Below are 25,685 nucleotides of genomic sequence, written 5' to 3' on the forward strand. Positions count from 1 at the left end.
TCATTGGAAGCAAAATGCTTTAGAGGACAGAGTTTTGACCTTTGGGTCAAGAAGACTTATTTTAAGTCCTACTTCTGACACACCCTAGCTGTCTGAATATTGGTAAGTCACTTAAATTGTCAGTGTCCCCTTGACAGCCCTACAAAATTTATTTATATATTTTGAGTTATCAACAAGTTGCTGGTTTTCATTGATGGAGGGAGTTTCTACACTGGAAATTCCTTACAAACATTGAATCATAGGTCTGAGCAAAAATCAATAATGGAAGGCACTTGACAAATCTTGACATTTTCTGGAAAAATTAGTCATTGTTATTGTTTTTGTTATTACTACTCTTGGAGAGAAAATCAAGATTTTAAATTGAAGAAAATTCTAATAGGATTTACTCCAGTAAAAGTTGTGTTGACTTGGTTGCTATATTGTATTTCTCTCCCACTTGCTAATTCAGCTGCCTAGAGGCTGCCCAGGTATACTCTCACATTATCTCCAAGTTAAGATGAGTAAGATGTTTTTTCATCCTAATCAATTCACAAGGTCTCAATGTGAACAATTGAACATTCTTCATTCAAATCAGCCATTAATCTATCCCAAAATTTTGCTTCCTCTTGGGAAAGATCCCACTGCCAGCCCAAACCCAAGGGAGATGTCAGCGATTTCATGCGTATTCTAGCTCCACTTGGGGCACATTAAAGCATGAAATTCTTTGAAACCCAACACTGCCTTTCAATTACAAGGCCACACACCACACAGAGTTAAAGAGCTCAGGTGGTACGAACATCCCCCAGTACATTATCTTCTCTTTGCTTTCCTCTACCCCTTACCCAGGCCATCTGGGTGCTAATCTCCATCTCTGGTGAAACTGAATTTCTTGTCTATAGTTGAATATTGAGCCTAATTTCAAGGAATATCTTGTTCTTTTTATCTCTAGGGCCCCATTGGACCACCAGGAGAAAAAGGACCACCAGTAAGTATAATGTTCTTGCATAGTGGCTAGATTTCTGTAGGGAATATGTTCAAGTGCTTGGTTGAGTATTGCTTCTATCAGTGTAGATTGCAACCCATATAGTCCTCATTTTATGTGATCCTCTTCCAAGGTTCCCCATTAATCCCCCATGAGGATCCTTTCAATGAGCCAGTTACTATATTATGACTCTTTTAGTATTTTCCCAGATACTATTGAAAGTTGACATCTTTGAATGTTCTCCTGAGTACCAGGATGTATGTGTATGAGAATGTATGTGCATGTGTATATAGGTGTATATATACAAATATATGCATGTACATATATTCATATATGTTGCTAGGAAAGAGATGAAATCAAAGGAATTATTTGTGATAGGTTTATAGGGCTGAGTTTGGGAAAAGAGTAAACTGAATTCTAGTTCCCCTCAAGATGCATTAAAGCATGAAATTCTTGGAAATCCAAACCACTGCCTTTCAATTACATGACCACACACCACACAGAGTTGAAGAGCTTCTCAGGTGGTACATACATCCCCTAGTACACTGTCTTCTCTTCTCTTTAAGGACTAAAATATGAATAGATTGAAGATAACAATGAGAACAAATAATAGGTTTAAGAAGGCTGAAATACAGAAATGGAATCATGGGAGGTCGTGGTTTGGTAGAACAGAATTTGGACAAAGTAGCCTCATGTTTCAGATTCCACAGACTGATAGATCTTTCTTATATTCATATATAAAATACTAATGTGTATCCATGAATATTTATGTATATGTATATGTATGTATTATGTAAGCATATATCTATGTATTCCCAAATATTTGAGGGGGTATATTTTTTCTTTTACTCAGGGATCTCGAGGGTTACCTGGATTCCCAGGTCCACAAGGTCCAGCTGGACAAGATGTAAGTAAATAGAAATTATGTATTCTGCAATCATGAATTTGCAAACTATTAGATCATGTGGTCAAGAGACCATAAGAACATCATCTCATCCAATCCTTAATTATGGAAATTGTGGCTAAGAGAGCAGAAGTGACTCCTAAGGCCAGACAGTGAGCTAGCAACAGAAATAAGATTAAAACTGAGATTTCCCGACTCCCCAGTCAATGCTTTTTCTCACTACACCATTAGTTCAAAGTATTGATACCTCTAGTAAGTCCTTTGTTAAATCAATCAACTAATTAATAAACATCTATTAAGTACCTACTATGGATTATTATTCTAGGTCCTGGAAAAACAAAGTGAAAAATGAAACGGTCCCTATCCTCAAAGAGCTTATAGTCTAATAGGGAAGACAAACATGAACATACATAGAAATATGCAAAATAGATAATGTAACCCTTTTATAGAAACTATACCAAGAAGTGAGGGGTGGGAGGTGAAGATCAAGAAAGACCCATATAAAAGGGAGCACCTGAGTTGAATCTTCAAGGAAACAAGGGATTCTGTCCCCTCAGTCATATCCCAGATAAGGTATAATCCAGCTTCCTCCTAAAAGTCTTCCTACAATCAAAAACAAATACCTTCAGAGGGAGCCTATTCTCTCTTCAAATTGGCTCTGCCTATTAATATATTGAGCCAAAATCCCTTTATTTACACCTTATCTTTATTGTTCTTGGTTCTTTTTGGTGTCAAACAGAAAAAAAAAAGTGGAATCCCTTTTCTATATGAAAGTACTTAGTGTCCCACCTGTTACTCTCTTTTATAGGCTTATTATCTCATTTTCTTCATTATATATGGTGGCTCAGTGGATAGAGCACCCAAGGCCTGAGTTCAAATTCAGCCTCATATTCATACTAGCTTGTGTGACCCTGGGCAAGTTGCTTAACCTCTCTTTGCTTCAGTTTCTTCATTTATACAATGAGGATAATAGTAGCACTTGGCTTCCAGGGGTATTGTGAAGATAAAATGAGTTAATGCTTTTAAAGTGCTTAACTGGATGCCTGGAAGATAGTAGGCATTATATAAATGTTTGTTGCCGTTCTTGACTATTAATGGTAACTCTTCTCTTAACAAACCACAATTCCTCAATACCCTTCCAGTATTGTGGTGCCCAGAACTGACCACAGTTCCAAATGTTATCTGGCCAGGACAGCATACTGAGGGACTATTACTTCCTGCTTTGTGAAAGCTCTGCTTCTCATACCTGCAAAATATGCATTTTTGAAGTTATCATGTATTGTTATTGAATCATGTTTACCTTATAGTTCCCTAAAATGCTTGGATTCTTCTCACACAAACTGTTATCTAGCTAAACTTCTATCATTTTTAAAAATTTTGTTTTGTTTTCTTATTAGTCTAAATAGAGAACTTTACATGTTGCCATATTGAATTTTATATTTGCAATTTTAACCCATCATTCTAACCTTTTGAGATCCTAGTATGTCTTTACAATCCCATAACCTGCTAGCTATCCCTCTCAGCATGGTTCCCATTAGAAATTGTCTTTTTCTTTTCCCAGCACATTTTCTAATTAATGACATGTGTCAAGCCACTCCAGGAAGGGATACAATAAATGAATGCCCATTAGAGTACTTAACTACTTACTGAGGCACCGCTCTTAAATCCTTAATGACTCTAAATTTTAGAAAAATTATCCTGTGACAAAATCTACTTTTCTGTAACTTCCTTCTATTGGTGCTAGTTTTGCCCTTCAGTGCCAAGCAAGGTAAATCTCCTTTCAAAAAGCTCCACCCTGCCACACATACTTAGCCTTCCCTTTTTAAGGTTATCCTTGGTTCTGTCTGTCATTATTTCTATGCTATAGTCTCCATTCCTTTCACTGCCTTGTTTACACTCTTCTAGACACACTTCAGTTTGTCAGTATCCTTCCTAAAGTAAGACTTTTCCAAGTAATATTTCACTATAAATCAAAGCTTTACAATCATACAGTTTAATAAAATGTGTAGCAAATAGGAAATCCCGCAACGCTTATTAGTTTTGCTTATGTATATGTGTATGTAATGTATCGATAGATATAGATATATGTATGTGTGTATGTATGTATATATATATATGTATGTATCTATAAACTTTTGCTTTGATAGAGCATAACTCCACCTTAACTGCTTTACCTCCAACAAGGTGTCTCATGCATAATGTAAAAATTATATATTTCTTTCAAGATGTAACAGTGGTAATTATGTTTGATAACACTCTAATCATTAGTATCAAGCAAGATGTAAAACAGAGAGTCATACTCAAAAGATGTTCATCACTGTCATGGAGGAGATCCAGCATAGAATCCAAATATGAGGAAATCACTCTAGATGGGAAGACTTTCCAGGTACCCACGTTTGCAGATGTCATTGTTCTGATTGGATCATGGCCCAGGACATTGCAGAACTTCCTAAATGAGATCCAAAATCCCTCAACAGAGTTTGATCTTATTAGATATCTAAGCCACAGGGGAAAAAAAAAACAATTAGACAAAGAATGCCTATTATCCAGACTGTGGTATATAGGTGGATTCTAGAACTGTAGATAGATAGATAGATAGATAGATAGATAGATAGATAGATAGATACATACATACATACATACATACATGGATGGATGGATGTAGAGTCATTGATTACATATACATAGACATACTCTGTGTGTGTATGTGTGTGTAGTATGCATATGTACAGGGGGAGCTAGGTGGCATTGTAGGTAGCACACTGGGCTTGGAATCAGGAAGACTCATCTTCATGAGTACAAATCTGAACTCTGATACTTCCTAGCTGTGTGATCCTGGGCAAGTCACTTCACCCATTTGCCTTAATTCCTCATCTATAAAATGATCTGGAGAAAGAAATGGCAAAACTCTCCACCATATTTGCTCAGAAAACCCCAAAATGGGATCACAGAGTCTAACACAACTGAAATGACTCAGCAACTACATGCATATACATTATACACACACGTGGATGTATACATCGTGTATGTGTACATAAACGTATATGTGCTATATAGTGGCATTATGGATGAAAATGCTCATATATACATATGCATACACATACACACATATGTGACAGAAGCTGAATATGGACAGTGAGCTTCCTGGATTTACTATGTGGCTTTTGGGAAATTGAAGGGTTTTTGGTTTGTCTTTTAATGATTTCAAGTTTCTCACTGCAGCAGCGGTCCAACTTTTTTAATGCCAAGATTCTTCCAGTGGTGTTGTGTGATTGTGTTTGTAAGTCATGCAGTATTACAGTCTCCAAAGAAATGAAATTTGAGGATGACCCAAAGGACAATGAAGAGTTAGCTGCACGACTGATGTCATCATGCTGTAAAATATTATAAACAAATAATTATTCTTTTATGAATTATCAAGAATAATTACATTATGAATTACGAAGATAAGATATAAAGTATATCATCAAAGAAATGAATGTCTAAAAATATGAACTGGTCACATAGAGACACCAAGGGATAACCGATGGACACCCTAATTAACTTCATGCTCTCAAGAGAAATTAAGGAAGTACTCCAAATGTTGGGTGAACACTCATTGCAAATTTATGGGAGGTTATGAGCAACAGTCAAACAGGATAAATGGAGATAGATGGACCATGATTTCCTTAGTGAAAACACTCATATGTAAGAAATCACAGATGTGTTGGAGTTCCAACATTGCTTACTCACAAAGTCCTCAAGTTCTTTTTTTTGAACAAACTACAACAATGATTTTTTAATCATCCAAGAATTCTCCTTCACTTGAATCTATGGAAATTCATCCAACATAACATTTTCCACCTCATTCACTTCTTTTTGAATCCTTACTCCTCCTATGAATGAGTAATTCTTCCTGTGTCATCTACAATTTTGTAAACAAACCACATATACTGTTATTGTGGTCATTGATAAAAATCTTAGGATAAAGCAGAGACAACTTAGGCACTTAACTATAAGGTAGACATAGAGCCCAAACCTGTATATTTCTTTGGTATGGGGAAACTTCCAGGTGAGGATACTTTTATCAATACCAGTAAACACCGTGTGTGTGTGTGTGTGTGTGTGTGTGTGTGTGTGTGTGTGTGTATAAGTCTTAGAAAGTAGCCTTGAGCCCTGAGATATTAAATGACTTGCTCAAGGTCAGACAGCTAGTTCATGTCCTGGGTTGTACTTGAACCTGGTTTTGAGGCCAGCTCTTCAGTCTTTCTATCCATAATGCTGTGATGCCTCTCATTCCATTAGAGACTTCCATCAAATCTGACAACAGTCCAGGACTGAGTACTCTTTGGGTCCAGTCATTCAAGTAGTTCCAATTACATTTAATTTTACTTTGATCCAGCCTACTTCTGTCTTTTCCAGAAACATCACCAGAGACTATTAAATATGTTGTCAAAATCTTAGTAAATTCCTCTGCTTCCTCCAATGACTCCTTTGAGCTTGAAGCTAACTGGGCTTCTGATGGCCGTACCAGCAGCAAAAATCTCTGGCAGGTTCTAGCAAGTAGCAAAGTGATTAATTAACTGCCAAGATTCTTAAAGTAAGGCAAAAGTAGAGAATTATATAAGAAGGACATTGGGGATTTGTATTTTCCTAGTCCAGAAACTATTTATTCCTTGTTTGTACAGGGAACAAATTAATTATTGTGTATTGACCCAAAGACCATTCTTTCTCATATTCCACACAGGTCTCCACATCCCCCTTGACAACCATCAAACTCAGACATTTCTATGTCAAGGGTGTTGAACTTATTTATAAGGGACCACAGAGGTCTTCTAATCCAACTCGCACCTGAAGCATGAATCCTGTCTACAATGTCAATAAGATCCTTGGCAAGTAGGCATTGGGCCCATACCTGAAAACCTCCAGTAAAGCAGGGATCTCACCTTACCACGTGACCATTAATTTCATTTTTAGATGACTCTATATTTTGTGGAAGTTTGCCTTCACATTTAGGAGAAATCTTATCTTCCTCGAATTTATTGATTATTATTCCTAAGGGGACAACCCTCTATGCACACCTACTCTGCACCAGACACTTCCAACATAAAAAAATAACATATCAATTTATATTTATAACAAACCTCTATAGATATATCACTGGGTCCTCACAGGGTGCCTATGAAGCAAAGAGGGATTATTAACTTCACTTTACAGAGGAGGAAAATTAAGCTCAGAGTATTAAAATAATTTACCCCAGGTTACATTAAAGATAATGTTGGGGCATACATTCATGTCTTCTGAGTGCCCTTGTGACTGCTTCTTAGTAATGAATATCCCATCCTTCCTATGGATCACCTTCACAAGGGTCATGCGAAGAAGAAAGTGTCAAAACATAAGAATAGCCTGTTTGTAACTAATATAACAAGATCTTTGTTTATTTCTGTAGGGTCTACCCGGAAATCCAGGAGAAAGAGGACCACCAGGAAAACCAGTGAGATGTCTTACTCTTTTAATTTTGTTAAGTTCCAACTATTTTCTACATTGACATCAGTACCATAAAAAAACCCTGCTTCAAATGAGACGTTATTATGACCTTACTTATCACAATAAGGCTAACCTGAGACATAAGGACTTTTGCTTATGAATGCCTGTAAGCATTCATCTGTCATCATTATCGTTGCCATAGTTATCATCATCATTGACATTTCCATAATGGTTTTAAGGTTTCCAAACCACTTTCCTCACGACAATTCCAAGAGTCAGTGCAAAAATGATTTCCCCCCATTTTGCATGTGAGAAAAAAGGCTTAGAAAGGCAGTGTCTGCTAATATACCTGTTTGAATGATAACATCGAGATTCAAACTCAGGTCTCCTAACTCCAGAGCCTAGTCCTTATTCTTTCCACTATACCATTCTGCATTTCTGATAGAGCGTTGGCCCAATGATTATTCCCTCTATCTTTCATCTCTGATATTGTCCTATCTACTGGCTCTTGCTTTTATAAAAATATGCTTACATCTACCCTATTGTTAAGAAAAAAACATTTCATTTGATCCTGCTACCCCCTCCAACTGTTGCCCTATATCCCTAAGTCTTTTCAATGCCAACCCCCTAGAAAGGGGTTGAATTCTCTTCCTCTTTCTTCTCACCATCCATATACTCCTCAATCTTTCCAATCTGTTTCTTAGACTCACAAATTTGTCAAAATTTATCAAAATCACAAATTTATCAAAATACACCTCCTTTCTCCAAAGCCTTATTCTTTCTAAGGTTAAAAATAAACTGAATTGTTAAATAATATAACCCCCCCCATTCTTTATTCTCTTTAAATTCTTTGCAACTTTCAATGCTGTTGACTTCTTTTTCCTCATGGACTTTCTTTTCTCCCTTGTCTTCTATGACTCTTTTCTCCTGCTTGTTCTACTAGTGATTCAACCACTCCTCTTTTTCCTTTGCTACATCAAAGTCCATTTCCTGCCCCCTTAGTATATTTGCCTCTAAAAGCCCTGTACTAGTCCATCTTCTCTCCTCTCCTCTTCATTCTCTACCTTGGTGATATCTTCTGCTTCCATGAGTTCAAGTACCATTTATATACAGATGACTCCTAAAGCCATACAAGTAGCCCTCATCTCTTCCCTGAATGCCAGTCCTGTTGGGAGACCACTTAAAAACCTCAAATTCAATGTTCCTAAAGGAAGCTCCTCATATTTACCTTTAAAAAACCCATCATCCAAAGTCCCTCTTTTATCGAGTTTCATAGTCACTTAGATTCATAATTTCAAAGTCATGTTTAACTCTTCCCTAGTCCTCACACTCTCCCTCATCTATTTCATTGCTAAGTCATACCAGTTCTTCCTCAATGACATCTCTCATAGCTATCTGCTGCTTCCCACTTTCAGGCCACCACCCTTTTTTAGTCCCTCATGGCCTGAGGTGCAATAGCTTCCTACTCAGTCTCCTTGTTTCCAACCACCGCCTTTCCAGTCCATCCAGAGAAATCACCAAAATGATGTTTTTAAGGCCCAGGTCTGACCATATCACACTCAAGATCTTTAAATACCTCAGTTTTGTCTATAGGATAAAAGCCAGACTCCTCAGATTGGCATTCAAAACTCTTTACATGTATATTTTAATCTTCTGTTAAACACCTACAGTTGTTTATTGTGGCATGATGTAGTTGGGAAGACCTAATTTGAAATCCTGCTTCAGACGTATACTATCTGTGTATGTATTCAAACTCTACTGCAAAGAGAACTGTGAGGAGTTGACCATATTGTTGGATGCCATACATATACTTGCCTAAAAGACTATCTTATGGAGAACTCACACAGGACAAATGCTTACATGGGGGTGAGAAGAGGCGATACAAGGACACTCGCAGGGTCTCTCTTAAGAGCTTTAGAATTGATTGTGTGATATGGGAGACACTGGCATAGGGCTACCCAGCATGACATGCTCTCATCAGGGAAGGGGCTATGCTTTATGAGCACAGCAGAATTGAAGTGACTCAGAAGAAACACAAGATGCATAAATTTAGAGAATCCTCTCAAAATGTTCCCATGGACTACCTGTGTTAGCTCTGGGGTAGAGCGTTCCAAGTTAATCTGATGAGCCACAGTTGGACTCATTGTAACTTCACTCTGACGTAGTCATGTGATTTGGGTTCTCTTCAAGAATGAAGCACAGCAACCAACCAAACACTATTGTTGTTGTTGAAATATGAAGTGTATACCAGGTTTTTAGAGGTCATTTTAATTAAGTGTAAATTCTGGTGGGTCTTACCAAGCTGTATGACATTGAGTAATGACCAGTCACAGTTCTGTGGACCAAACTCCAAGCTTGGAAATGTTCATTGTCAGAAGGTTAACGACTGGAAGATGATTTTTTAAAACAACCCAAGAAGACTGTCCATTAAGGTGTGGAGAGGACTGTAATCTGGAGAATGGCAGATAGAATTACAGATCTTTGGGAAATATTAAAGCATGGATTTTAACATATTTACCCTCCTTCAAACTTTTGATGATTCACTGTTTTTGGTAGTGGTAGTGGTGGTGTTTTTGGTTGGTTGTTTTTTCTACAATTGCCACCAGTCTTTATCCGGAGTACTTAGTTCCTTTTATTTCAAGTTGTTCTCCCTATCAGTGACCACAGGTCCTTCCCCTCAGTAGTCTAACACAATAAAAGACTGGCATTTTCAAAAACAACTTGTGCCTTTACCTAAGAGAGATGATGTTAGATGCTAAGGAACAAATCTATGCTTCTATGGATTTTACTATTTTCAATTTCCTAATTTATGTTAGAAATGACTTCCCCATGGTGATAGTAATTTTTAACCTAATTATGTTTAGTCAGATTAAAAGAAGGATTTCTTTGCCAAAAGTAGGCATATCTGGCTGTCCCAGAGGCCAGGGGGTGATTGGTGTCAGTACAGACCAAAGAGTTGCCCACCAAGCAGATCTCCCACAAAGTTGCCCACAAAGGACAGCCCTAGAAGAGAGAATGAAACCATCCCCAAAAAGATTAGCCTTATGCTCTGACTGATTAAATGTCTATGTGAATGAATGAATGGACATATTTAAATGCCCTTTGAATAATCATGCCCATAGACCCTAGCTCCACATCTATCCTGGCCCCCACAATCTTTATTGATGGGAATAACCCCTGTGGGCAATGAGCCAACCATCATTGCCATCACCAGCACCAGCTGCTGAGCAATTATTATCTTTCTTTCAAATTGGGCCATTTCTTTCTCTCTGGTTCACATGAAATCTACCTCCCACTTGCTTACTGTTGCTTGAAATGCCTTCAACCAAGAGAAAGCCATTGAAGAAGAGATACTTTAATGTGTTTGTGATGTCATAAGTGTCAGTACTTCCTCCACTGATATAGGTCCAATAACCACTCAATGCCTTGCATCTTTTATAATACTAGTTCATGTCTCTCCATAAATCCTTGGCTATAGAGGATTTTTACAGAGCACCTGAAAAATAAAAGGCTTAAAATGCTAAGCCCTCAGGGAGAGAGAGCACAGTGACTTTATATTTACTCTGAGGGGTTCATGACTGATATCAGTATAGTGTACTCAAAAGAGCACAAGACTGGAGATCACAGAATTTCAGACCAACCTAGATTTCCCCTATAAAATATCTTTTCAAATGGTCATCAAGCATTTTCTTAGAGGCATCTAACGAAGGGGAATATATCATCTCCTAAGGCAATCAATTCTACTACTATATAATTCTAATTATTAGCAAGTTTTTCCCGACATCAAACCTCATTTTTCTCTTTGTTCTTTACATCTCTCCATTGGAGTGAATTATAACAATCTTTCTTCCCCAAGAAAACTCTCCAAATACTTCACTTCCCTCACCTGTCCATCACCATTGTCCTCCATCAAATTTTCTCTTATGATGGCATCTACAAACCCACCCCCACTTAATATCATTCTGAATTTTAGTAAAATTATTCAATATCTCTGAGTCTCAGGCCCTGATCTATAAAATGAGAACTGGACATGACCTCTAAGCGAACTTTCAGCCCTAGATCCTATGAGCACAGTTCGTTTTGACTTTTTGTGAGAGGAGATAGACAATTAGGACAGCTAGTAGATGGAGTGCTGGACTTCGACTCAGGGAGACCTGGGTTCAAAATCTGCTTTAGACAGTTGCTAGCAATATAACCCTAGGCAAGTCACTAGACCTCTCAAGTCACTGTTTCCTCATCTGTAAAATGGGACCAATGATATCACCTATCTCACAGACTTGTTTTGAGGATGAAAGAAGATAAGATGTAAAACTTACAAACCTTAAAGCACCATAAAAATATTAGCTATTATTTTCATGAAGTCTTGATGGGGAAAAGGATAATAGTATTGTGAAAGTAGACAGGATAAAGAGATCTATGGAGAAGAACTTAGGTCCCATTGGCCTCACCTTTTGCTCAGATTCAGTCTTGCCTGTAATCATTCATTTCTAGCTTAATAATTCATCTGTTTTGTGTTCTCTGAGCATGGCTTCACCTCCTTGGTTCAGCCCATGTCAAGACAGTCCTTACTACTCTTGAGTAAATATAAACTATAAGTTCTTGAGTCCTACTTTTTATAAAATAAAACCATCTGCCTCTTGCAAATATCCTAATTTTAGCTCTTTCTTTTGGCAGGGTTCCTCTCCTCTTCTAACTCCAGAGGATCTAAACCTCTTAGTGAAGGTAAGAGCCTTTTTCAGGTTCCTCAGTATAATTGATTAAAATTTAATAAACATTTATTTTTACTATTTGTGTGTGTAGAGCATGGTAATAAGTGCCAGTGAAGATAGCACGTTTAGATGAGGTGGTTCCTGCCCTCATGGAGCTTACAGTCTTGAAGGGGCTATAGTATTTATATGTAAACAAGATAATATGAAATAATAAATGACATGTATAGTAAAGGAATACCAAACTATGCTATGTCCATGGGAGAAAATGATTATTATAGACTGGACAGAAGACTTTTTGAGAGAAATGGCATTTATGTTGGATGTCAAATGATAAGTAGGCATTCAGGAGGCAGCAAAGGTGATAGGTTTAAAATGCTGCTTGATCAAACCATAGAGAATAGTCCAGGTTGACTAGCAGATAGAGCATGGTGAAAGGGGGAAGTTTGAGGCAAGTTTGGAAAAGCAAGGTGATTCCAGATTGTGGAAGGTCTTTAATGTTCGAATTTGATTCAGGAGGCCATAGGGGGCCATGGACTGATTTTGAGTAGAAGGACTTGAAGATCTAAACATAAAGAAGATTAATCTGATGTCAGTAAGAAAGATGAATTTCAGGAGAGGAAGATAGTGAAGTAGGAAGACCTAACAGGAAACAGTGGCATCGGGGAGATAGGCTTAAATGAGAGTATGAGCAGGGATAGCACAAAAGAACTACAGAGGAAGGGCAAAAGGAAATTTTGTAGAAGGCATATTGCTTGATATAAATGAGATCAAATGAGATAATATATATGTATTATGTATATATGTATGTGTGTACAAATAGAATCATGTTGTATATATACATATATAATCACTCTGCATATATTTAATCACTTTACATACCTTCAAAGGTTATATAAATGCTAACTGCTACAACTAATGTTACAACTACTACTAAATGTGATGAATAGAATGAGTATAATACCCTAAATGGGGTCTGATTAGTGAAGAATATAGCAGAATCTCACTTCCCTTGCCCTTGGTAAGTAATTTTTGTATTTTGACTTATGTCATACTTGTCCTACAGACATGAGAAGTAACTCCACTCTCTTAATGTAGGATCACACATGGATTGTTCCATTACATATTTGTGACATATACAGATTTTCTTGTTTTTACTTTGCCCCAAATCTTCCTTGGGATTTAGGACAAGCCACATAATAAATGTATTCCTTACCATGTGCTCTCCTAGAGTACCATTTCTGATGTCCAAAAGAAAGCCCTTGGGTAACAAATGAAAATGTCAAATGAATGCTAAAAACCCTACACTCTAATTTTTTTGTCTTCCTAGATATCAAGGTCTTCTGATAAATAATTATCTATTTTGTGGGAAAATATGTCTCAGAGCAAGCTTTACTCATTTTTATTGGCAAGCTTGAGTTTTTTCACCTTTTCAGACATGGCAAGAAATCATTAGGAATTGATTCAATCTCTAATTTATTAGCTGTTTTTATTAGCACTACACATTTCTCATCACGTGGTCTATTTAAAGATGGAGGATTTAGAGTCAAAGAATCACAGAATTTTCAAGTTCTAAGTTACTTCAGCACCTATTCAGTTTTTCTCAGCTAGTCTCCAAAAAGAATCCCCTCAACAAGTGGCCATCAAGCCTCTATTTGAAGATCTTACATCTGGAAAACATACTCCACCCCCAAGGCAACCCATTCTACTGTTGGATACCTTTCATTCTTAGGAGATGTGGTAGTGTTTTTTTTTTCTCTTCCTGAAATCAAATGTAAATTTTCTTCTTTGTAACTTCCACCCATTATTCCTAGTACATTGTTTTGGAGGTCAAACAGGAGAAGACTAAAAAAAAAGCCTTTTCCACTTGGCAGCTTTTCAGTCCTTGGAGGTAGTCGCCATAGCCCCATTCCCTAAATTTTCTGTTCTCCAGGATAAACAGCCCCTCCCCTGCCCCAAATCCTTCAGCCTATCCCCAGATACCATAAATATAAATTACTGTCAGCTCAAAATTCTATTTGCCCTCCTCTGGATGCCCTTGTGTTTATCAATGTCCTTTCTAAACTATGGTACCTAGTATTGGTCTACCAGTTAAATACTGTCAAGAAAAGAAATAAAGTTACTGTGGCATGACATTTCTTTTTTTTGGAGTGGGGGAGGGAAGGCACTTTGTGTTAAGTGACTTGCTCAAGGTCACACAGCTAGTAATAATGTTTTTAAAGCTTCTCCAGACCCTACTGTGCTCTCAAGTTTTGTCCTCTTTCACTGTTCCATTCATAGCCAAACTGGAGAGAGCAATTTCAGTTGAGTCTTGAGCTCAGAAGTCCATGTTCCTAGTTTACTTTCTTCAGTTAAATAGAACATAGCTAATCTCTCTTCTACCTTACACTTAAATGTAGTTATTAAGTTACATAATTTAAGGGTAAAATAAGCTGTCTTAGATATAGCGTGTACACACAAAAAACTTATGATTTAATTTAATTGGGGCAGACAATGGACCTATATGTCAGGGTCTCATGTTCTGTTATTGACAGGCCCCCAAAAAATGGAGAATACGGTCAGAAGCTGTTGTCTAGGGTCCAGCTGTCATTGACTTTCTGACACAAACCCCCATTGCCTAAATTCTCAACTAACCTTGGTCAACTTAAGAACGTGGATTGACTGTCAGAGAAGACTTTCCTAGGAACACACAAGGAACCAAAAATAGATTCAAAGAAAGCCATCCAGGGACACCAATCTACCAGAACCACACAACTCCTTCATAAACAGATCTTATATAGTCCTCTTGTTCTCTCCCCTTTCCAGATAATCCCCAGCTTTGCTATGACAGTATAATCAATTAGTCTTTGATAAACACCCACCCAAGATGTCTTCCTTTTCATAACACCACTAAGCATATGTGTATGCTTATAAATGCATGCTTATTTGTTGTGTTTTATTTTTTAACAAATCTCACAATTTATTTCTTTACTGAAAATAAAATATGCTTCTTGAAGGCAAGGACCATATTTTATTCAAGCAATTAGTACAGTTCCTAGCACTTTTAAACTTTCGTCTGCTTGTTTAATTGTTGGTCTGAACATGTGATCTCTCCACTGTTCAAGATGTACAACTTGTCTACAACTTACTATCATAGAAAGTTGTCTGGAGATGTGGAGAGGTTCAAGATAATGTATCAAATATGTACGAGAGTCATGTTGTGAACCCAGAGTTTCTTGCCTCTAATACTTCTTGAGGAAGGATAGAATTAGCACTTAATCATTTTAGGCACACATCATTCCTTTCTGTTAATCATTGGCAAAGGGTGAAAATGGGAAAAGACATATCTCAACCAAGCTTGTAGTGTATTTTACATAATTTTAATAGGGAAATGTTTCTTTCTAAAAAAATTGTTCACAATATTTATTTTTATTTCAGTCTCCTAAATTGTAAGCTTCATAAGAGGAGGATATATTTTTAAAATTAATCCTTGTATTTCAGACACTATTCAGGATGGGGTCTTACACAGAGTAAACAGGAAAAAAATATTTGTGGACTGAATAAGTTTTAACAATTTTTTTTTTATGTCTCTTCTTTTTAGGATGTGTGCAATGATTGTCCACCTGGTCCTCCAGGACTTCCTGGGCTTCCAGGTCTGAAGGGTGATAAAGGCCTGCAAGGAAAACCAGGAAGAGATGGTACAGATGGAAAAAAGGTAAAAAGAATATGGAAAATAACTGGAAAAGAGCAGAACCAAGATGGCAGAATAGAGGCAACAATCCAGTCAAATATTCCCAACACATTCCCCTCCAAACAACTATAAAAAAAATGCATCAAATCAAATTTTGGAGTGACATAGTCAAAAAAAGGGTCAGAGTGAGACAGTTTTCCAACCCAAGACAACTTAGGAGATAGCAGGTGAGGTCTGTGACATCCAGGTCAGGACCAACCTGGAGTATGTATTGTGGCAACTACAACAGCAGCAACTTCAGTAGTTCTCAATCAAGAAATGGTAAGGATATTGGCTAACTGGTCAGAAAGATTCCAGAGGACCATAAGCTGACACTGCATATAGGACCAGACGCTGTTTAACAACTCCATGGCCCATATATAATTCTGGGACATGGTTCCAGGGCAAAGAACAACTCTTGCGGCTGCAGGGGAGCAGGGGAAGTGGCCACAATTCAAGGTCAGAGCAGAACACTAGTGCTTGTGGCTGCCACGGAGGAGGGGCCCTTCGTGGGTAAAGATCAGAGCATAGACCAGAAAAACAGTGATGACACATCACCCAGGGTAACACCACCCCAGAAGCACTAAAAACTTACAGACATCCAGAACTAGCTCAGAAAACAGCAGTATGAACAATCCTGAAGCAGTGCCTTCCCACCTCTATCCCCAAGTGAACAGAGCCCAACTTTAACATAAAGTTCAAAGTCAAGAAATAAGCTGGAAAAACAAACAAAAAAGGAACCTGACCATAAAAATCTACTATGGTATGGAAGGGGTCAATGTTACTCTAAATATCCTGTGGTTAAAGGAATTGGGGATGTTTAGTTAAGTGAGATGTGACTGTCACCATTATAGAGAAAAAAGATCAGATTCATTTTGCTTAGCCCCAGAAGGCAGAACTACAAGAAGTGGATGGAAGTTTCAGAGAGGTAGATTTAAGCTTAATGCAAGGAAACCTTCCCTATCCCCCAGAATCAGCAGAATCCAAAAATGGAATGGGCTGCCTTTGATCATAGTAGGTTGTCTCTCACTGGAATGCCACTGAAGACTAGATGGTCATATATTAGGATTAATGTAGAGGGATTCTTGTCCAGGTGGGGATTGAACTAGATGACCTTGAAGGTCCCTTCCAACTCTTTAGATCCTGTGATGTTATAAAACTTCATTCTGGGAGAATCAGGAACACAATGCATGAAAACGCATGAAGACACTAAAGTCTCTTTTAATATCTTATTTTTTGCCATTACATGTAAATTTTAAACACTTTATTTATTTTGAATTTCAAATTCCTTCTCTTCCTCCTGCCCCCTACCCCTCATTAAGAAGGCAAGCAATTTGATGTAGGTTATACATATATTGTCATGCAAAACATATTTCCATATTCATGTTGTGAAAGAAAACACAGACCAAAATAAAAACAAGGAAAAAATAAAGTAAAAATTACTATGCTTCAATCTGCATTTAGACTCCATCAGTTCTTTCTCTGGAAGTGAATAGCATTTTTCATTATCAGTCCTTTGGAATTGCCTTGGATCTTTGTATTGCTGAGAATAGCTAAGGCATTTAGAATTTATCATCATACAATATCACTATTACTGTGCTCAATATTCTGGTTCTGCTCACTTCACTTTGCATCCATTCATGTAAGTCTTTGCAGGAAAATCTGAAAGCATCCCAGTCATCATTTCTTATAGCATAATAGTATTCCATCATAATCATATACCACAACTTGTTCGACCATTCCCCAGTTGATGTGCATTCCCTCAATTTCTGATTCTTTGCCACCACAAAGAAGCCACTATAAATATTTTTGTATATAGGTCCTTTTCCTTTTTTTAATTTCTGGGGATACAGATATAGTAGTGGTATTACTTGGTTGAAACCTATGTACAGCTTTTTAACCTTTATAACCTGGGTATAATTCCAGATAATTCTCTAAAAATATTGGATCAGTTCACAACTTTACCAACAGTGCATTAGTATCCCAATTTTCCCACATCTCCTCTAGCATTTATTATTTGCCTTTTCTGTAGTCTTAGCCAATCTGATAGTTGTGAGGCAGTATGGAAAGAGAGCTTAGAAGACATCTACTATGAACTCCATTCAAGATAAGAATCCTCACTGTAGCTTTCTAATCAAATGGTCATCCAGCCCCTGCTCAACTACTTTTAGTAATAAGGAGCTCACTACCCTACAGGGCAACCCATTCCAGTTTGGAATAGCTCTCACTGTAGGAAAGTCTTCCTTATTCTGGATCAAAATTCAAGTCATACTTTTTTAAGTAAATAAGATTATGTTTCTTTAAAAATACCTTAAGGTGGGGCAGCTAGGTGGCACAGAGAGTAAAGCTCCGGCCCCAAATCAGGAGGACCTAAGTTCGGTTCTGGCCTCAGATACTTAACACACACACAAAAACAACTAGCCGTGTAATCTTGGGCAAGTTACTTAACCCCAATTGCCCTCCAAAAGGAAAAATAAATAAATAAATTTAAAAATAAAAATATCATAAGGTTCAGATTGTTTGGAAAAAAAATATAGGCTTTCGCTGGTGTAGAGAATTCCCAGTGAGGAAATTACCACAAGCCATGCAGCTCAGCACCTCCTTTCTAACTTCCTCTACAAGTTTTAAAGAGTTCCTTGGCATGATTAGAGAGTTAAGTAATTTGCCCAAGTACACAGGCAGTAAATATCAAGTCAAAGTGGAACTAGAACACTGATTTTCTTGACTTTGAAGTCAACTTTTGTTTCACTACAGAGCACTGACTCTCAACGATTCATATACTTCCATTTTAATAACATAAACAATAATAACCATTTGGACATATACACACATGTGCACATATAAAATATGACAGGCAGGATGGAGTAGAGAGCTGATCTTAAAATTTTAGAGGATTAAGTATTAAAGTCTTGCTTTTGATACATACTTTTTGTGTAATCAGTGCCTAAAGAAAATTTATAGGACTGTAAGAAGCAGAATGCATTTCCATCTATATTATCAGAAGGCATTTCCTCACTGGGAGATTCCCCTAGACCAATAGAAAAAAAAAAACCAGTATAGATATTTATTTCAGAACCCAGTTTTTTTTTCATTGATATAATGATCTTCCAATGAGGAAGTACACACACACACACACACACACACACACACACACACACACACACACATATGCTTATCAATCCTCTAACTTATCAGTTCCTTTATCTATCATTTCCCTGCCACTTTTTCTCCCTGTCTGTCTGTCTCTCTCTGTCGTCAGTAGACCAACGTTTTTGTCCTGGCTTTTCCATTCACTAACTGTGTAGTCTTAGACAATCCTTTCTCCACCTTATGTTTTAGTTTCCTCATGGAAACAAGACTAGGCCAAACTACAGAATACTCATGAGTATTAAGTGAGATAAAGCATTTAAAGTACTTTCTAACTAAGGCATAAAATACATCTGTTCTATATAGTTTTGAATGTACAGTATCACTATCTACACACATTATATATGTGTATTGCGTATGTGTAGGTAATGAATGTATGGCATTATATGTAACTATACTCATCACCAAAACACTGAGAGTCAGGTTATGGGAGTATTCCTTCCTTGTCTTAAATGGGGAAACTGAAACTTAGAGAAGGGAAATGACTTATCTAATGCTACACAGCTAGTAAATGACAGAATCAAGACTGGAAACCCTGGTCTTGTGTCCCCATCTCTTGGACTCTATCAACCAATTCCTGCTTCTTCTCTAGCAATGATTATAATAGTATATTGATGAACCTTTCCCCTAGTCCTTCTATGCCAGTGATACCATATGATTAGACATATGTACTCTCAGTCATCACATTCTAACTAGTTTTTCTGGCTTACTGGGGTTCCAGGAATTCAAATGGACTCTCAGTAAATGCTAATATATGGTGATGGTTTGTTAATGACTCTAGGTAGTAGCCCCCTTCATTCATTCTTGTCTATATGCTTTTTCTGTATCACAGGGAGATGCTGGACTCAAAGGCCTCCCAGGACCTCCTGGAATAACTGGACCAAAGGTTAGTCATATTCAATAAATGTTACTCAGTTGTCTGTGTTTGGTTATTTTAGATCATGGAGAAGAAAATCCTAATTATTCAAATTATATGTGTGTGTTTATAATAGAAGCTTGCACCTGCAAAGAGCTTTCCTCATAATAATTCTATAAGGTAGGCAATAACCCTATTATTATTATTATTTTTCAGGTGAGGAAACTGAATATTATGGGGGAGAACTGACTCATTAGTTCATAGTATAAACCTTCTAAAGAATAATAATCAGGATTCAAATGCACATCTCCTGATTCTAAATCCATTGTGTATTCTTCTACATTGGGCTATCTCTCTGGAGCATCTTATTATCCAGAGAAAGACTTCCCTGCAGCAAACAAGAAACTTTTCCTTATATGTAACATATGTTTTTACACTTGATTATATCTCATTTAATTCTTTATTTTAAATGGCCTTTTATTGATCGTTAGCTGTTTGTTTATATCTTATTTTCCAGTGAGACCATAAGTAGCTTGAGGGTGAGAACTTTGTCCTGTGTATCTTTTTTATCTGCCAGGGCATCTACTGTGGGTGGAAACACTTGATGCAATTTATAAATATGGTAGCGTCATAGAATCCAAGAGCTTAAATATTCCTTAGAGGCCATCTTATCTAAACTCCAGTTACCACAGTTTTACAGGTGACTGTCAGGCATACGGCGTCAGGGGGAACAATATAAAATGAGGCAAATTTATCTTTGCTGGCCTAGAATTATAGTGTAGTAAACCCTATATGAGTTAAAAACTGGAATGGAATCTTAAACATCATCTTCTCATATCTTCAGTCAACAGAGGAGGAAAATGAAAAGGATTTATTCAAGGTCACCTAGGAAAACCAGAGATGAGATTCAAAAGAAGGATATCTTCTTTTTCCATTCTGTCTTCTGCTTCTTGATAGTTTCTCTAGAATCCCAACTTTGGAAGGAGCCTCATTGGTTCTCTAGTTCAACCTGGTTAGAAACTTCTTCTGCAATAGCCCTGTTAAGTGTTTATCCATCCTTAGCAATGGGGACCTCTCTGCCTGAAGTCAGCCCATTGGACTATTAGACAGCTGAGTTTTAGCTTCCATACTCCACCTATCAGAGTGTGCTTACAAGTATGAGTGCAACCAGGAATCACAGAATCAGAATTTGATGAGATCCCAGCAGCTATCTCGTCCAACTCATACTTTAAAAAGAAATATCTTCTATAATAGCCTTGGCAAGTCTTTCTTTAAAGACCTCCAGTAATGGAAAACTCGCCTCTTCTTAAGGCACCCAATTCCTCATTTGGACACCTGTAGTTGTTAATAAGTTTTCCTTATGTTGAGCACAAATCACTGTAGATTCCATTCATTGGTCCTAGATCTGATGATAATTCTTAAAATATTCAAAAGACAGTGATAATTTTTCCACTGATCTTTCTCATTTCCAGGAAAAATATTCTAATTCCTTCCCCCCATCCTTATATTTAATGAGATACTGTTTCCTCCATTATCATCCTGGCTGTCCTCCTTTCAATACTACAGTTTGCCTGTTCTCTTCCCACAATAAAGTGAGAGAACTGAAAACAAAATGGCATTTATAATCTGATCATGGCAGAACATATTTAGACTTTCTTATCCCTGGTACTGAATACCATGCCTCTCTTAATACAGCTAAAATCCTATTGGTTTTGTTTTTGTGTTTTAATTTCCCTGAGATCTAAAATCTCCTTCCTCCCTCCCTTCCTTCCTTCCTTCCTTCCTTCCTTCCTTCCTTCCTTCCTTCCTTCCTTCCTTCCTCCTGTATTCATTCATTCATTCATTTGTGTGGTTAATTGTTATGTTGGGAGACAATGAAGAAGGCAAAAGTTGCCCATGAATCTCCAAAGTATAACGGGCAAATTATTGTATGTTTTTCTCTCTGTGATCATCAGAATTTGTGAGGCCAGACTGGCCAGAGGATTTCTTTTTTTGAGTGCACTAATCAAAACTTGTCATCTCACTGAGGCTTCTACTCTTGGTTACTATTCCATCCTCTAAAATCGCCTGTGTTGAAACAATCAATTATACAGATAAGGAGTTTTACCCCTGTGTGTCAGTTGTTTTCTATATCAGCCTGCTATCATGATCCTTTTCCATCTTTGTCCCTTTAAAATTCTATTTCAGGCTTACCTTGGGTGTTTTGGTTCTCTAGTCTGTCAAGAAAACCTCTATTCGTTCAGTCTCCAAGGCTCACAGTCTCAGATGTCAGCTGTGGGTCCTCCCTATTCTTCATCACTCACATCTAGTCTATTTCAAATTTGATTCATCTCTCTCCACCATTTGACTTAATTCAACAAGCTTTAAGCATCTATTGTGTACAAGGTACAATCCTAAGTCCTGTAAATACTAACACAGAAATGAAAGTCTTTCCCCTTAAGTAGCTTACATCCTATGCTTAAAAAAAGGAAGTCCTCTTCTGTCCTTTGAATTCATATACTGTACATAATAATAGGCAGCATTTGTAAAACATTTTAAATATTTGTTTATAACAAGTCTGTTAGATAATTAGAGGTGTTATCCCCATCTGAGAGAAGAGAACACCAATGAAATGACTGATTAAATAAAACACAGGTTAAATGACCTGCCCAAGGTCACACAGCTGGTAAATGTTAGAGTTGGGATTTAAAGCAAAGTCTCTCCAGACTCCAGTCAGGTGAAGAGTTTTTCCTATTACTCTAAGACAGGGGTAGGTAAACTACAGCTGAGGGCTGCCTGTAGGTCTGTGAGCTAAGAATTGTTTTTACATAAAATTTTATTATATATTACTTATTATATATAATATATATGCATATATTATATGCAAAAAACAGCTTTATTCTTAGTTCCCTGAGGGCCTTACAAAAACTGGTAGCAGTTTGCCTTTGGCTCTGGAGGCAGAGTTTGCTGACCTCTGCTAGGGTGCTGATCTTGTCAAGCCTACTACCAGAATGTTAACTCAGGTCCTTTTTACCCCCATTTGGATTATTGTAATAGCCTCGTCGCATGTCTCCCAGGCTTCAGTCCTTCTCCAAGAATCCATCTTTCACATCCTATCTAATTTAATCTCTAATCAGATCACTCCTTTGCTCAAAAACTTGTAATGACTCTCCTTTGCCTTCTCATTAAAATTCATATTCCTTAGCTTAGCATTCAAGACCCATTACAAATTGGTCCCAAATTACCTTTCTAGGTTTATCTTGCACCTCATTTATACTGTGATTTTGCCAAACTTGTCTACTCCTCCCCCCAAATATTTATTCTCCTGCCTCAGTGTCTTTGTCCATATCTTCCTCCTCCAACCTGCATCATCACTTTTATATCTTACCCATCCTTTAGTGTTCACTTCAAATGCTGCCTTCTCTCTTAAGCCTTTCTTTATCTCTCTTCATTGAATATGTTTTCTTCATCTGATCTTCTTACACACCAGAAATGTGTTCACTTTTATTAGTTTTCTTGAAGATAATTGATTCCGAGCAAGCCATTTAATGAAATAGCCTAGAAAAGAAAGTAGTGCTGGGATGTGTCCCAAATAAAACTGGAATGCACTCTTCCACAGATAAACATGCCATTAATGCTAAGAATACATTCACATAGAAACACTTAGAGAACGGAGTATGTTATAAAATCCTGTGTGGCCAAAGGACGTGGGGGAGCGTGGCACGAGGCAGTATATTTCGATGGAGCACACTTTGAAGGGGCAATTTGCATTTATGAATCTATAAAGCCATTGATGTGTTCTTGTGTTTTCTCATGCTGCTCTTGCTGGGTCTGCTCATTACTGATTGGTTCCCCATTGAGTAACTTAATAATAACTAATTATAGCTAACATTTATTTAATTTGCTATTACAATAATTATCTCATTTTAACCCTAGGGTCCACATAGCTCTTTCATCTTCAGCTTTAAGGAGTTTATTTTGGACAGTTATAAATTTGGTCATAATAGCTCCAAGCCCCTAGTTAGGAAAATTCTTAACATTCAGGCAGAGCTTGGACTTTCTACCCATGATTTGTATCTGTATCTATATCTCATTCAAACCTGGCCTCTTTGAGGTTGAGGCAAAATTTAGTTTACTGGAAATGTTTACAGAATAAAACAGTAGATAATATCTTAGTGCCTGTCAGTAGATAGATAGACACTGGGAGGAGATGTTATGAAAAGAATTGACCTTTTCTTGCTACTTCCCTCATCCTGGGTCTTTTGCTCTAAGATGCCTGTAGAGGCAATAGTTCTATTGGATATCTCCTTTCTTTATCACAGCTCAGTTCTTCCTTTGTTCCCCAAAGACATGCTGGAAATGCCATGCTGCTCCAACCCCTTGAATCTGGACCATAGGAATCACCCTGTAGGCTCTGAGATGATTTCTTATTTTATACAAATTGCCTAGCTCATGACCCAGTCTCTCACACAATGGCTTTGATTGATTTGAGTTGGTATATGGAAATTCTTCACACTCAGTGCTGGTTATTTGATTCCAAAGAAGTTAAGGTGTCTGAGCTAAAATGAAAGTGTTTCAACTCTACCATTACATTTATATAGCACTATAAGGTTTACAAAGTGATTCGCAAATATTATTTCATTTTATCCTCACAAGCCTGGGAGGTAGTTGCTATTATCCCCATTTTGAAGATGAGGGTACTGAGGCAAACAGAGTTTACATGACCTGCCCAGGGTCATGCAGCTAATACGTATCTGAAGCAGTGCTTGAACTGAGGTTTTCTGACCACAGGCCAAGTACTCTAACCATTACGCCATGTAGCTGCCTCAACATACCCCATAATATCTTTGTTGCTCCCTACCTTTTTCTTGGGGGTCTTCTCTCCCTCTTCTGTCTCCCTCCCCTCTCTTTCCTCCCCCTTTCCTTTTTCTTCTCCCCCCCCAACCTTAGCCTCCCTTTTTCTCCTGCTGCTTTTATCACATTAGGAAAGTCACTTAAAATCTATAGGCCTCAGTTTCTTCATCTAGAAAAGTAAAGGGAGCCGGGGTGGACAGCCACTGATGTCTCTTCCAGTTCATGATCTATCAACCTATGTTACTTCTTCCTTATAAGGTGAAGCATTGTCTCTGTCTTTTGTTGTTTAGCTTAGATACCAGGACTTAAGATTCATGCCTTTTTTTTTTTTTTTTGCCTTTTGGAGGGCAATTGGGGTTAAGTAACTTGCCCAAGGTTACACAGCTATTTTGTGTGTGTGTGTGTGTGTGTGGGTGTTAAGTGTCTGAGGGCGGAACTGAACTCTGGTCCTCCTGACTCTGGGCCAGCGCTTTACTCACTGCACCATCTAGCCGCCCCAAGCTTCATGTCTTTTAATGATTAAAGGAGACCCATTCGCATGCAGAGTTACTGGACTGGGGGAAAACCCTCAGTTGCTTTCTATAGATCAGCTCTATAGACACTGGGAGAAGTTCCAAGAATCTTAACTTTATGTAGCTTTTGTCTCCTTAAAGAGAGGGAAGTCTGCCAGGTCCCAGAATCTTGCCCTCCGTGTCTCAAATGTTTGGAACACAGAACAGGGAGGCAGGTAACTAGAGCCCTCAAATATTCATTTAATGCATTTTTCAACCCACTTCTTTTGGCTAGTAGGATCAATGTCTATGTTTTCAAGCCTCTATCTGTCTTAGAAGCTCCCCTTTAATCTCTATCAGTGACTGATTGACAAGCTGATTCTTTCTCAAATTACTTTAAAAGTTTACTTTCAACAAACCACAAAGGGCTCCACCTAAAGGCACTAGGTTTTCCTCAGGCTTCCAAAATCCTTTGCATCTCCTCTGTGAAAGAATCTGGTCCAAGCACAAAACCTAAGCTAAACAGGCAAGCTGCTGCTGCTGCTACTACTACTACTACACTACTACTACTACTACTACTACTACTACTACTACTACTACTACTACTACTAC

The 25,685-nt window shown here is 37.6% G+C and overlaps 1 protein-coding gene across 1 annotated transcript in view; it reads left to right on the forward strand.

Annotated features, from left to right (window-relative positions):
* Positions 1–25,685, forward strand: part of COL22A1 (collagen type XXII alpha 1 chain) — a 630,085-nt gene that overhangs the window by 516,043 nt on the left and 88,357 nt on the right. Inside the window, exons 42-47 of the mRNA XM_069081305.1 lie at positions 929–964; positions 1,815–1,868; positions 7,294–7,338; positions 12,006–12,053; positions 15,618–15,731; positions 19,726–19,779. Coding sequence (XP_068937406.1) covers positions 929–964; positions 1,815–1,868; positions 7,294–7,338; positions 12,006–12,053; positions 15,618–15,731; positions 19,726–19,779 — 351 coding nt within the window. The remainder of the gene's footprint in view (positions 1–928; positions 965–1,814; positions 1,869–7,293; positions 7,339–12,005; positions 12,054–15,617; positions 15,732–19,725; positions 19,780–25,685) is intronic.

The sequence above is a fragment of the Petaurus breviceps genome, unplaced genomic scaffold (assembly GCF_028583685.1).
Source record: "Petaurus breviceps papuanus isolate PSGF00001 unplaced genomic scaffold, PetGlider_PUasm1.0 98, whole genome shotgun sequence".
In the NCBI taxonomy this organism is placed as follows: domain Eukaryota; kingdom Metazoa; phylum Chordata; class Mammalia; order Diprotodontia; family Petauridae; genus Petaurus; species Petaurus breviceps.